The 13,150-nt window shown below is 27.8% G+C and overlaps 3 protein-coding genes across 3 annotated transcripts; all 3 read left to right on the top strand.

Moving 5' to 3' along the window:
* Window positions 1–899: 899 nt before the first annotated feature.
* OCT59_003744 (uncharacterized protein) lies at window positions 900–1,888 on the top strand (the record flags this gene model as incomplete). Its single annotated transcript, XM_025332461.2, has 4 exons — window positions 900–1,078; window positions 1,145–1,256; window positions 1,343–1,545; window positions 1,622–1,888. 4 exons carry the CDS (start codon window positions 900–902, stop codon window positions 1,662–1,664), a joined length of 537 nt encoding a protein of 178 aa, XP_025171589.1. The 3' UTR covers window positions 1,665–1,888.
* A 2,095-nt stretch (window positions 1,889–3,983) lies between these two features.
* Window positions 3,984–4,789, top strand: OCT59_003743 (uncharacterized protein; the record flags this gene model as incomplete). The annotated part of the gene is made up of 4 exons (XM_025333531.2): window positions 3,984–4,195; window positions 4,290–4,377; window positions 4,468–4,670; window positions 4,747–4,789. 4 exons carry the CDS (start codon window positions 3,984–3,986, stop codon window positions 4,787–4,789), a joined length of 546 nt encoding a protein of 181 aa, XP_025171590.1.
* A 1,926-nt stretch (window positions 4,790–6,715) lies between these two features.
* OCT59_003742 (uncharacterized protein) lies at window positions 6,716–7,534 on the top strand (the record flags this gene model as incomplete). The annotated part of the gene is made up of 4 exons (XM_066147847.1): window positions 6,716–6,927; window positions 7,023–7,110; window positions 7,206–7,408; window positions 7,480–7,534. The coding sequence occupies 4 exons, from the start codon at window positions 6,716–6,718 to the stop codon at window positions 7,532–7,534; spliced, it is 558 nt and encodes a 185-aa protein (XP_065996508.1).
* Between the last annotated feature and the right edge of the window lie 5,616 nt (window positions 7,535–13,150).

Below are 13,150 nucleotides of genomic sequence, written 5' to 3'. Positions count from 1 at the left end.
ATGAAGCATATTTTTTAATTGAACAATTTATTATTACTATATTTGTTTTATGAATAAAAAAATATACTATTCAGGGAAATTAATATTGCTCATTAATCTCATTGAGATGTTTTCCGGCTTATCTCTGAGAAAAGATATTCACCAAATATAACCATTCTTTCATTCCTTGTATTTTCTTACAACTTTTCCTTTATCTCATTGTTAGTTGTTAAATAAATCCCATTTTGGTTTAATTTTACTTTCGCACACTTTATTTAAATTTCCATTCGGGTCTATAGTTTACAAAATGCGGCGGCTATTGTTTAATGACTTTGTATTCTTGATATTCCTTAAAGCAAAACTTAACTAAGAAAGGAATAGCGAGATGATTACCATATTTCGGAAGTAGCCATGTAAGGTTGAAAAATGAAAGTACTGATCATCTCCCCTATTTATAGGTGAAAAAAAATGTAATTGATGTTAATTAATATTTATTGTGTCTTTGTATTCATCTGCATCTTCATTTAAATTTCCATACAAAAAATTGTCATAAGTTTTTTGTCCAATATATCGTATTTTACGATAATTAAACAACGAATGCCGACAAAAGGTCCTCATAATTCCGACCAAAATTTCCATAACGCAGGCCAGGATGCCTATTTTCGGGGTGCTCAATAATAGCAAAATATGGCAATATATTATGGGATGGTATTAAACCTGTTTTAATTTGCTTTTATTTACGCTTAATATCGGAATTCCTTAATTTAGAATTAGGACAATGATTAGTAATTATATATATATATATCTTTTTCTTCCGAGTAAAGAAAAAAAATATCATTTTCTTCGAAATAAAAAAGTATCTTTCTCTCCTGATTAAAATAATAACAATAAAGGTTGTCATTATTACACATACTGACACAATGCTCACTTACATGCAGCAATTTGTAACAAGTTTCATAGGTTTTAAAACAAGGGCATCAGTTACCATTAGTAACAATCATCACGATATGCAACTTACAAATCCTGCCAATTTCTCACCTGGAGATATGAGAAATCCGTTGGACCCGACCATTACCCCAGGACAAACACCAAATTCATCGTAAGTAGCTGCAAGTTTTCATAATAGATAAGATTACATGTAATAATAATCTTTTTAATAATATAGAAATTTCATCGCTAAACTTGGTAATTTCACTTCGCAAGGAATGATATCATATAAGATAGTAGGCCAAATGGGACCAAATTGGAATCCTTTATATCTTATAATTACATGGAAAGTAAGTAATTAGTAAACTTTTATTTATAATTATTTCATTGAATATTGTACGTTTAAGAAATATTTGATTATTATTTGCACTTGTAGGTAAAATTAATAGCCGGGGAAAATTCAATATGTATCAATGTCCGTGAATATCAATCACCACCACTCGATAATAAGACCCCTGAAGAAAAATATTATTTATTTAAAGAGTTGCATAAAAAAGAAAATAGGATTTATCCAGGTGGAACTGCTATGTGGGAAGATGACGGATCTATCTTTATTGTCAGAAGAACAATAGATAATATGTATGCATGTGTTATTGTATAAACCTTAAAAGTATTTCCAACCTTTATCTTATATAATAATTTCTGTTTATTTTAGGTCTGATGCAACAATCAAAGTTAGTTTTGATCAAAAAAATTAGGTATTACCCCAAATATGTTTTAAATGGTTGATTATTATTTATTTTTAAGTTTCAACATATATGTATAGTATAAAAGGTTAAGCTTCACTAGTAAGGCTAATTTAACCTTTATTATTTTGAAGTGAACCATAAAGTCAAGCTGTTGTTTATTAAGCTTTCATCATCCATAAATATAGTTTTATAAAAAAACGAATTTCTAATAAAAATTAAATATTTGATTATTATCATTTTTTTATAATTTATAAAATCTCTGTTTCCTATATATAATTCTTTGAAGAAAAATAAAAGTTCGCTAATGAACAAATCATAATCATTGCGCGATCAGGGGTTGTCATATTGTGGATCGACTTGTATGTAAAATTAAATTTTACTAACGCTAAAAAGTAAAAAAAGGATAAAAAAGTTAAAATAAGAAGGTAGGAAAGAAAGGCAGTCATTGATCAATATCGTATTTAGATTAATTCTTGTTCAAAATAAATTTATTAAATCATTTACAATGAAAAGAAATTCAAATTATGGAAAAACAAATCAAATTTCCATATGGAAAATAGGAGTGATCAAATTGTACTAGACGTATTATAATAGAAGTGTAGTAATTATTGATCGGTTCTATGGTATAACCCTGTAAAAAATCTGATCCGTGTTTTATCTTTCCATGTTCTTTCCGTGAATGTATCATTTTCACGGAATTTTTACGGAAGACACGGAGAAATAATGGAAATATTCGGATAAAAATTTTTTATAGGGTAATGGTATGTAATAAATGGTAATTTTATTAACTAATGCCCGTAGCGCACCAATATATACAAAAAAAGTTATAATATTAAACATTAATATTTAAGGGAAATAAATATAAAAAAAAATATTCTTAAACGAGTCTATGATAAAATAAATTTAAAAAATAATTTCACGGCAATTATATTAATACGCAAGATCTTCAACTATTTCATTTGGTTTTATCACATCATAAATGTTTTAAACAAGCAATATCATGTTCTAAATTTTACATTATACTGTCTTTGGCCGCATTTTTTTAACCTAAACGGTGGTCAGCGTTAACTATCTAGTAATTGTGTTTGGCTTGATCCTAATGGCCTACCAAAGGAAACCATTAGTTTTGAAATATTAATCACCTGATCACCTGTACGCGGAAACTTATACACAGTAATGCATTTTCATTGGCCTATTACGGGACAGACAGAATCGGTTTCACTAGATTCTTTCCTTTTAAGGGATAGTGGAATATTTATCATCCTATAAAAGATAGTTTCATAAAAAGATATTTTTATTTATTTTTAAAAATTCAAATATATCACATATAAATGATGATCTCACACGATCTTACCATAATTTTGAGCCAAATGTTTACTTAAATCGGTTAATATATTTAAATTGTAGTATTTCCTATTTCTTTTAACAAAAAAGATCTTAAAATGTTTCATTCTCCTTTTTTTCAGCCACAAAATTTATACAAAGATCTACAATTACGTGAAAGAAATAAATTATATTTAAATTACAAACTTATGTTACAAGGGACGTGAACGGATGAACGTGCCATTCATTCATTTATTCTAACATAAAAATTTATTTAATTATTATTATATACAATATAGACAATAACTACTTTATATATTAATAATTAATCGATTAAATTCCTGTCAATGATCGAGCATGCTACAAATCCCATAAGGTAAAAAATATATTATTCAGGAAAATTAATATGTTCATTAATCTTATTGAGATGATTTCAGCTTATCTTAGAAAAGATACTCACCAAAAATAATCATACTTTTCTTTCATTCTTTTATCCTTTATCTCATTGTTAGCTATTAAATTAAACAATTTTGGTTTAAGTTTGCTTTCGCCACACTTTCTTTAAATTTCCATTCGGAGCTATAGTTTACAAAATGCGGCGGCTATTGTTTAATGGTTTTACATTCTTAAAGCAGAACTTAACTAAAAAAGGAATAGCAAGATGATTACTATATTTCGGAAGTAGCTGTGTAAGGTTGAAAAATGAAAGTGCTGTACATCTCCCCTATTTATAGAAATGAAAAAAAAAATGTAATTGATGTAAGTGTATCTTATTAATAATAGCAAAGTACGGTAATATATTGTGAAATGGTTATTAAACTTGTTTTAATTTCTTTTTTCTGCGCCTAATATCGGAATTCCTTAATTTAGAATTAAGACAATGATTAATAATTATAAATATATATCCTTTTTTTCTAAGTAAAAAAAAAATCATTCTCTTCGAGTAAAAAAAAAGTATCCTTCTCTCTGACGGAACTTAGAAAATCACAGATTAAAATAACAAAAATGGAGGTTGCTACTATTGCACATGCTAAAATATTGCTGCTCTATATGCAGCATTTTGTAAGAAGATTCGTAGGTTTTAAAACAATGACAACAGTTACCATTAGTAACAATCATCAAGAGATGAAACTTACTGATCCTGATGTCTTCGCACCTGGAGAAATGAATAATCCACTGAATCCAACCATTACCCCAGGACAAACACCGAATTCATCGTAAGTATAACTGTAGGTTTTTGTAGTAAAAAATAGTATGCATATGGTAATAAACTTTTTATTAATATAAAAAATTCGTCTCTAAACTTGGAAGGTTCACTTCGCAAGGAATGATATCATATAAGATAATTGGCCAAACCGGACCAAATTGGGACCCTCTATACCTTATAGTTACATGGAAAGTAAGTAATTTTTTATTGCTTTTAGTTATTATATTGAATATGTACGTTTAAGCCGTTTAAGCAATATTTGATTATTATTCGCACTTATAGGTAAAATTAATAGCTGGGGAAAATTCAATATGTATTAATGTACGTGAATATCAATCACCACCACTCGAAAATAAGACCTCTGAAGAAAAATATTATTTATTCAAGGAGTTGCATAAAAAAGAAAATAGGATTTATCCAGGTGGAACTGCTATGTGGGAAGATGACGGATCTATCTTTATTGTCAAAGGAACAATTGATAATATGTATGCATGTGTTATTGTATAAACCTTAAAAGTATTTCCAACCTTTATCTAATATAATAATTTCTGTTTATTTTAGGTCTGACGCAACAATCAAAGTTAGTTTTGATCAAAAAAATTAGCTATTACCCCAAATATGTTTTAATGGATGGTTGATTATTATTTATTTTTAAGTTTCAACATATATGTATAGTATAAAAGTTAAGCTTCACTAGTAAGGTTAATTTAACCTTTATTATTTTGAAGTGAACCATAACGTCAAGCTGTTGTTTATTAAGCTTTCATCATCCATAAATATAGTTTTATAAAAAAACGAATTTCCAATAAAAATTAAGTATTTGATTATTATCATTTTTTTGTAATTTATGAAATCTCTGTTTCCTATATATAATTCTTTGAAGAAAATAAAAGTTCGCTAATGAATAAATCATAATCATTGCACGATCGACTTGTATGCAAAATTTAATTTTACTAACGCTAAAAAGTAAAAAAGGATAAAAAAGTTAAAATAAAAAGTAATAATTGCTAACTAAGAGGGTAGGCAGTCATTGACCAATATCGTATTTAGATTCATTCTTGTTCAAAATAAATTTATTAAACATTTACAATGAAAAGAAAATTCAAATTATAAAAAAACAACATATGGAAAATAGGAGTGATCAAATTGTACTAGACGTATTATAATAGAAGTGTAGTAATTATTGATCGGTTCTATGGTATAATGGTATGTAATAAATGGTAATTTTATTAACTAATTCCCGGAAATAAATATATATAAAAAAAAATATTCTTAAACGAGTCTATGATAAAATAAATTTAAAAAATAATTTCATGGCAATTATATTATTACGCAAGATCTTCAACTATTTCATTTGGTTTTATCACATCATAAATGTTTTAAACAAGCAATATCATGTTCTAAATTTTACATTATACTGACTTTGGCCGCATTTTTTTAACCTAAACGGTGGTCAGTGTTAACTATCTAGTAATTGTGTTCAAATATACTAATAAACTATGATCACGTTTAATAGATCACATGTAAATGATGATCATCACACGATCTTACCATAATCTTGAGTCGAATGTTTACTTAAATCGGTTAATATATTTAAATTGTAGTATTTCCTATTTCTTTTAACAAAAAAGAGGATCTTAAAATGTTTCATTCTCCTTTTTTTCAGCCACAAAATTTAGACAAAGATCTACAATTACGTGAAAGAAATAAATTATATTTAAATTACAAACCTATGTTACAAGGGACGTGAACGGATGAACGTGCCATTCATTCATTTATTCTAACATAAAAATTTATTTAATTATTATTATATACAATATAGACAATAACTACTTTATATATTAATAATTAATCGATTAAATTCCTGTCAATGATCGAGCATGCTACAAATCCCATAAGGTAAAAAATTTATTATTCAGGAAAATTAATATGTTCATTAATCTTATTGAGATAATTTTCAGCTTATCTTAGAAAAGATACTCACCAAAAAATAATCATACTTTTCTTTCATTCTTTTTTCCTTTATCTCATTGTTAGCTATTAAATTAAACAATTTTGGTTTAAGTTTGCTTCCGCCACACTTTCTTTAAATTTCCATTCGGAGCTATAGTTTACAAAATGCGGCGGCTATTGTTTAATGGTTTTACATTCTTAAAGCAGAACTTATCTAAAAAAGGAATAGCAAGATGATTACCATATTTCGGAAGTAGCTGTGTAAGGTTGAAAAATGAAAGTGCTGTACATCTCCCCTATTTATAGAAATGAAAAAAAAAATGTAATTGATGTAAGTGTATCTTATTAATAATAGCAAAGTACGGTAAGATATTGTGAAATGGTTATTAAACTTGTTTTAATTTCTTTTATCTGCGCCTAATATCGGAATTCCTTAATTTAGAATTAAGACAATGATTAATAATTATAAATATATATCCTTTTTTTCCAAGTAAAAAAAAAATCATTCTCTTCGAGTAAAAAAAAAGTATCCTTCTCTCTGACGGAACTTAGAAAATCACAGATTAAAATAACAAAAATGGAGGTTGCTACTATTGCACATGCTAAAATATTGTTGCTCTATATGCAGCATTTTGTAAGAAGATTCGTAGGTTTTAAAACAATGGCAACAGTTACCATTAGTAACAATCATCAAGAGATGAAACTTACTGATCCTGATGTCTTCGCACCTGGAGAAATGAATAATCCACTGAATCCAACCATTACCCCAGGACAAACACCGAATTCATCGTAAGTATAACTGTAGGTTTTTGTAGTAAAAAATAAGTATGCATATGGTAATAAACTTTTTATTAATATAGAAAATTCGTCTCTAAACTTGGAAGGTTCACTTCGCAAGGAATGATATCATATAAGATAATTGGCCAAACCGGACCAAATTGGGACCCTCTATACCTTATAGTTACATGGAAAGTAAGTAATTTTTTATTGCTTTTAGTTATTATATTGAATATGTACTGTACGTTTAAGCCGTTTAAGCAATATTTGATTATTATTCGCACTTATAGGTAAAATTAATAGCTGGGGAAAATTCAATATGTATTAATGTACGTGATTATCAATCACCACCACTCGAAAATAAGACCCCTGAAGAAAAATATTTTTTATTCAAGGAGTTGCATAAAAAAGAAAATAGGATTTATCCAGGTGGAACTGCTAAGTGGGATGATGACAGTTCTTTTTTTATTGCCAGAGGAACAATTGATAATATGTATGTATAAACCTTAAAAGTATTTCCATTTTCCAACCTTTATCTAATATAATAATTTCTGTTTATTTTAGGTCTAACGCAACAATCAAAGTTAGTTTTGATCAACAATTATTACGAGGTTATTAAACATTTGTTTAATTATGCAACATATATGTACAGACAGTATATATATTGGATGGGGGAGTAGCTATGTCGGTCACAGGACCGATACAGCCCCACATCCCACATCCAATAAAAGTTTGGCGTTTTTGATCATGCATTAATTATAACATCATAAATAAGCTTTCATTTTTATGCTATTTTTAATCCACTTTATAAAGCTTTATTTAAGCTTTTCCTATAAAATATTCACTCATAACATTTTTTTACTCCACTTTATTATATCAATCATGTATTATTGTTATGCCTAATAAGAATATCGGCCTATTGAGCTGAACGATAAATATATATAGTATACTTAAGTTGTTAAAATAAAATAATTTTTATATCAAGAATACTAGCTTGCATTCACTTGTGAGGTTAAATTTAACTTTTAATCATTTTGAATTGAAACAAACATAAAGTTAAAGTCGTTGGTTATTAAGCTTTCATCATCATAAATTTAATTTTTATAAAAAAAAAACCTAATAAAATTATTTCATTTATTATTATCATTTGAATTAACTTTTCGTAATCTGTCTCCTATATATTATATTAATCCTTTGAAAAAAAAATGAAAAATGTTCGCTAATGAACGAATCACGATGCACAATCCAGGTTGTCTTAACGTGACTAGATTTTTATGTAAAAATTAAATTTTATTAACACTAAAAAGTAAGAAGGAATAAAAAAAAGTAAAAATCTACTAGTATTAGAAAAAATTTACAATAAAAATTACTAATTACTGGCAATAGAGGGAAGGAAAGAAAAGGTAATCATGTATTATATTTGGTTTATTCTTATTCGAAATACATGTATTCATATTAGTTTAAAGAAAGAAAAAGAACATTGATTGTTTAATTATACTATTAACTATGACAAATAAAAAATAATTTTAAAAAATAATCTCATCGCAATTCTATTATTACGTACAAAAAGAACGCGGTATAAATTTTACACAAGCAATATGTTCTAAACCTTATAACAAGTTGAATTTTTATACTGCATTTGCGTATTTTTTAAACCTAAACGGTCAGTATTCACTACTTAGTAATTTTGTGGGCTGATCCTAGTATTCTCTACGTGATCTACCAAAAGAAACCATTAATTTGACAAATACTGATCAGAAGTATATTTCGCCGAAGGACATTTCACCGAAGCAACATTTCATCGAATAGACATTTCACCGAATGGACATTTCGCCGAAGGACTTTTTGCCGAAGCCATTTCACCAAAATTTCAAATTATATTTTTCCAAAATATCCATTTACGAAAATTTTTTTACAAAAAACATTGTTGATAATGTTTATTTCGGTTTATAGTTTAACATTTATTAATAAAAAATTGGGTATTAAATCGCTAACATTTTTGGCGGAATGTCCTATTCGGTGAGGTAGATTTCGGTGAAATGGATGATTCGGAAAAAAAGGATTTAGCAAATGTCCATTCAACGAAATTTCCATTCAACGAAATGTCCCATCCTTTCGATGAAATTGCTTCGAAAAGGCCTCCGGCGAAATGGACTTAGGCGAAACGTACCGTAACCATTACAAATTTACAATGCACATGGAAACTTTTACACAATAATGCACCCATTGCGACTAGATTCTTTTAAGGTAGTGTAATGTTCATCATCCTATAAAGGATAATTTTCATCATGAGATTTTCCTTCAAAAAAAAGGTTAAAATTAAAATTTATTTAATCGAGTAAAAGCTCAGCTCAAATTTGATTGCGTGAAATAGATCACATGTAAGCGAACATGTAATTAATCATGACAGTCGATCTCAATCATAAGTTAGAAAATACATATTTCTTTTAGCACAAAAGGAGCTCTTTAGATATTCCATTCTTTTTTATTTATACAAAGATCTACGGTTTGGGACACAACAATTCATCAAATAAAATTGTCCAATTAGAAATTTAATAAAAATATTTTGGATGCATATATTTAAAATAACTCAACATAGTTTAATTGTTACTAACTTAAACTACAAAATGACGTTGAGATTATCCTGATTGGTAATCTAGATCAAAAGTTATTAGCCTGTAAAGTTCGGTATTTTCTTAATAAACGGTAGGATTTGAAACATCTAATTTTGGCCAGAATTTGACAAAATTCTATAATTTAAGCCAGAACTATGACTGGTTGAGAGGTAATGTAGATCATAGAATTTTTTCTTATGGCATGACTAAAGAGACAAGCACAACACTGTCAAAAAATAGCTAAAAAAAGAAAAAAAGCTGTGAACGATTTGTTCCAGATTTTATTTTTGAAAATATTGATGATTAATAAAGTAAAACATTTCCCAATATGGTTTGATTTTTAACCAATCGCAAATTAGTGTTATATATATCATGTGATTTTTTAAAATCTCAATTTGAAACAACTTGATGATTTGTTGTGTCTCCAACTATACAATGACGTAAAAAAAATTATGCGTCAATCGTTCATTTATTTTAAAAATTTTATTCAAATTATTATATATAAATGATGGAGCATGATTGACTCGGTTAAATTCACTACGATATTCATAAAATGGTTTTACTGTATATGTCTACACTTTAACTTGATAACAATATATTCAAAATTAATAATTCCATCACGTACTGTAATTACAGTCAGTATGCAGTATAAAAAATGCTACAAAAAAACTTTGAACCTTATTGGATCTTATACAATTTTAAAAATAATATTCAATTGGAATTATAATAATAAAAAACAAAAGTAAATCTATGCTTGAAAAAAAAAAGAATAATTATATTTGGAGAAATCCGTTACGCCAAAGCCATTTCGTCGAAGGACTATTTCGTCAAATGACATTTCTTCAAATAGACATTTCGCCGAACCCTTTTCCCCGAATCATCCATTCTATCAAAGGTATTTTACCGAAAATATTTAACAATTCGATACAAAAAAAATAAAAAATGTTCAAAGAACAAATTTTCTTTAAACTATTTTATTTTTACTTGTTTTGGAAAATTGATGAGTACATTAAATTTGTCTAATAAAACTAGTTATCTTTAATTAAAAAAAAATAGACAAACGTGACTTAATATAATGTGTAAATGATTTGTTTACCTTCAATAAAAGAAAAGGAAAATTAAAAATTCCATATCTTCGGAATATCCCTTCGCCGAAATGGCTTCGGTAAAATGTCCTTCTGCAAAATGGCCATTCAGTAAAATGACTATTCGGGAAATGGTATTTCGACGAAATGGCACTTTGGTGAGGCAAAATTGCTTCGGCGAAATAGGTTTTGGTGAAATGGACTTCGGCGAAAAGTCCGGATACCATATTTTTTATGTGCAAATAATGGTGCAAATTTTAAATAGGAATTTTGAAATTGATTCGAATGTTTTAAAGTCGCTTTTTAATTGGTTTTTATTATTGTATATTTGTGGTCTTACGTAAATTTTTTAATGAAGGAAGGAATACCATCTTGCTCAAAAAAAAAAAAAAAACTGTTATGCTCATTAATCTTATTGATCGAGATGTTTTTCCAATTTCCTTCTGAGAAAAGATATCAAACATAACTATTCTTTTTTTTTTCATTCTTTCTATTTTCTCCCAATTTTTCCCCTATTTCACTTTTAGCTGTTAAATTAATTCCGATTGGTAATTTACTTTCATTACACTTTATTTAAATTTCCATCCGGGTCTATAATTTACACGTTATTGTGAAATTTAGCACTTAATGTTTAATGGCTTTGAATTCTTCAAACAAATCTAACTAAGAAAGGAATAGTGAACATGGTTATCATATTTTCGGAAGAGCCATGTAAGGTTGAAAAATGAAAGTGATCTTCCTTATTTATAGAAGTGGATAATTGATGTTTATTGTACATCTTCATTTAAATTTCCGTCACCACACTCAGGTGATCATCAAAGGTTTTTACCTATACACTTGTGACATAAATAGTAAGAATAGTTAAGTTTATAACCTTTGATGATCACCTGAATGAGTGATTTCCGTACAAAAGGTCCCCATAATTCTGATCAAATCTCCATAACGCAGGCCGGGGTGCTTATTATCGGGCTTTTAAAAATAGCAAAATATGGTAATATATAGTGAAATGGTTATTAAACTTGTTTTAATTTCTTGTATCTGCGCCTAATATCGGATTTCCTTAATTTAGAACAAGTTAACATTAAACATGGCAGGGAGCTATAGTCATAGTATAATTAGAACTGTAATAATTCTGACTTTTTTTTTAATTAAGTTGATTTATACTACCATACAGTATCATAATTATGATAAATAGTTTTTAAGATTTAAAGAGAATTTCTAAATTTTAACTGGTGGAAAAATTACTGGTAGATCATGTGATTGTGTATTAAATATTCATGTGATTTATTATGATGATGCAATTTCATTTGGCTCGCTTCGCTCGCCGGGTTTTTCTAGCCAAACCATAACTTTCACTTTATTTGCAAAATTTTTGATTATATTTAACATATCTATAAAAAAATTGAGAAAATTACTCTTAACTAGCTATTAACATAATTTTTTTCTCATTTGGTAAAGGATGATCATTTTCGGTTTATTTTGCTTGTTAATCATTTTTGGCTTAGTTATTTCACTTGTTAATCATTTTAAGGTTAATTATCTTGATTGTTGTTTATTTTTTGGTTCAAAAATAAAAAAATATATATATCAGAATATGTGATTAACTTTAAATAATAATACAGAAAGATTGTTTATTACTTGATAAAGCATCATTTAAAATTTACTATCATCATTTTTGGAATTATGGCTCTGGAAAAAAATTTTTCACGATTACATTGTAATAAAACAATTCTACTATCCGATTGTTGATCATTTTTAGTTCTGGAAAAATTACGATAATTGAACATCATAATACTAATAAGACAATGATAATGAAATTTTACCATTTGGTTGTTGTTTATTGTTTTGTTTCAAAATAAAAAATTACTTGATATAACATTTATTTAAATTTTATCATCCAATTGTTGAGAAAAAAAAATTTTATGATAACATTATAATAAAACAACAATTATATTATCCGATTGTTAATCATTTTTAGAATTACTACCCTGAAAAAATTTTCATGATAGCATTATAACTAAAGTTGCCTGCCAAAACTCTACAGGCTATTGTCGAAATGTCGAAACTAAAACCTGTAGAAATGCCGAAATGCCGAAATAGTTTCGACATGTCAAAATTGTCGAAACCTAAAAATATTACGTTTCACGTAATAACTCGGCATCCAATGATCGTAGAAAGATGCACCATAGCTCGTTGGAATCGTCTCATAACGACGAGTCGAATGGTGGTTAGATCGTCTTTCTACGATCACTGGATGCCGAGATATTGAGCGAAACGTCAAAAATCGGCATTTTGTATTTTACGATACTGCGCCATTTGACGTTTCACTTAATAACTCGGCGTCCAATGATCGTAGAAAGATGCACCATAGCTCGTTGGAATCGTCTCATAACGACGATTCGAATAGTGGTTAAATCATCTTTCTACGATCATTGGATGCCGAGATAATAGACGAAACGTCAAACGGCGCAGTAGCGCAAAATACAAAATGCCGATTTTTGACGTTTCGCTCAATATCTCGGCATCCAGTGATCG

The sequence above is a fragment of the Rhizophagus irregularis genome, chromosome 12 (assembly GCF_026210795.1).
Source record: "Rhizophagus irregularis chromosome 12, complete sequence".
Classification (NCBI taxonomy): Eukaryota; Fungi; Glomeromycota; class Glomeromycetes; order Glomerales; family Glomeraceae; genus Rhizophagus; species Rhizophagus irregularis.
The sequence above is the reverse complement of the archived record's forward strand: the minus strand, read 5'-3'. Positions and strand labels throughout refer to the sequence as shown.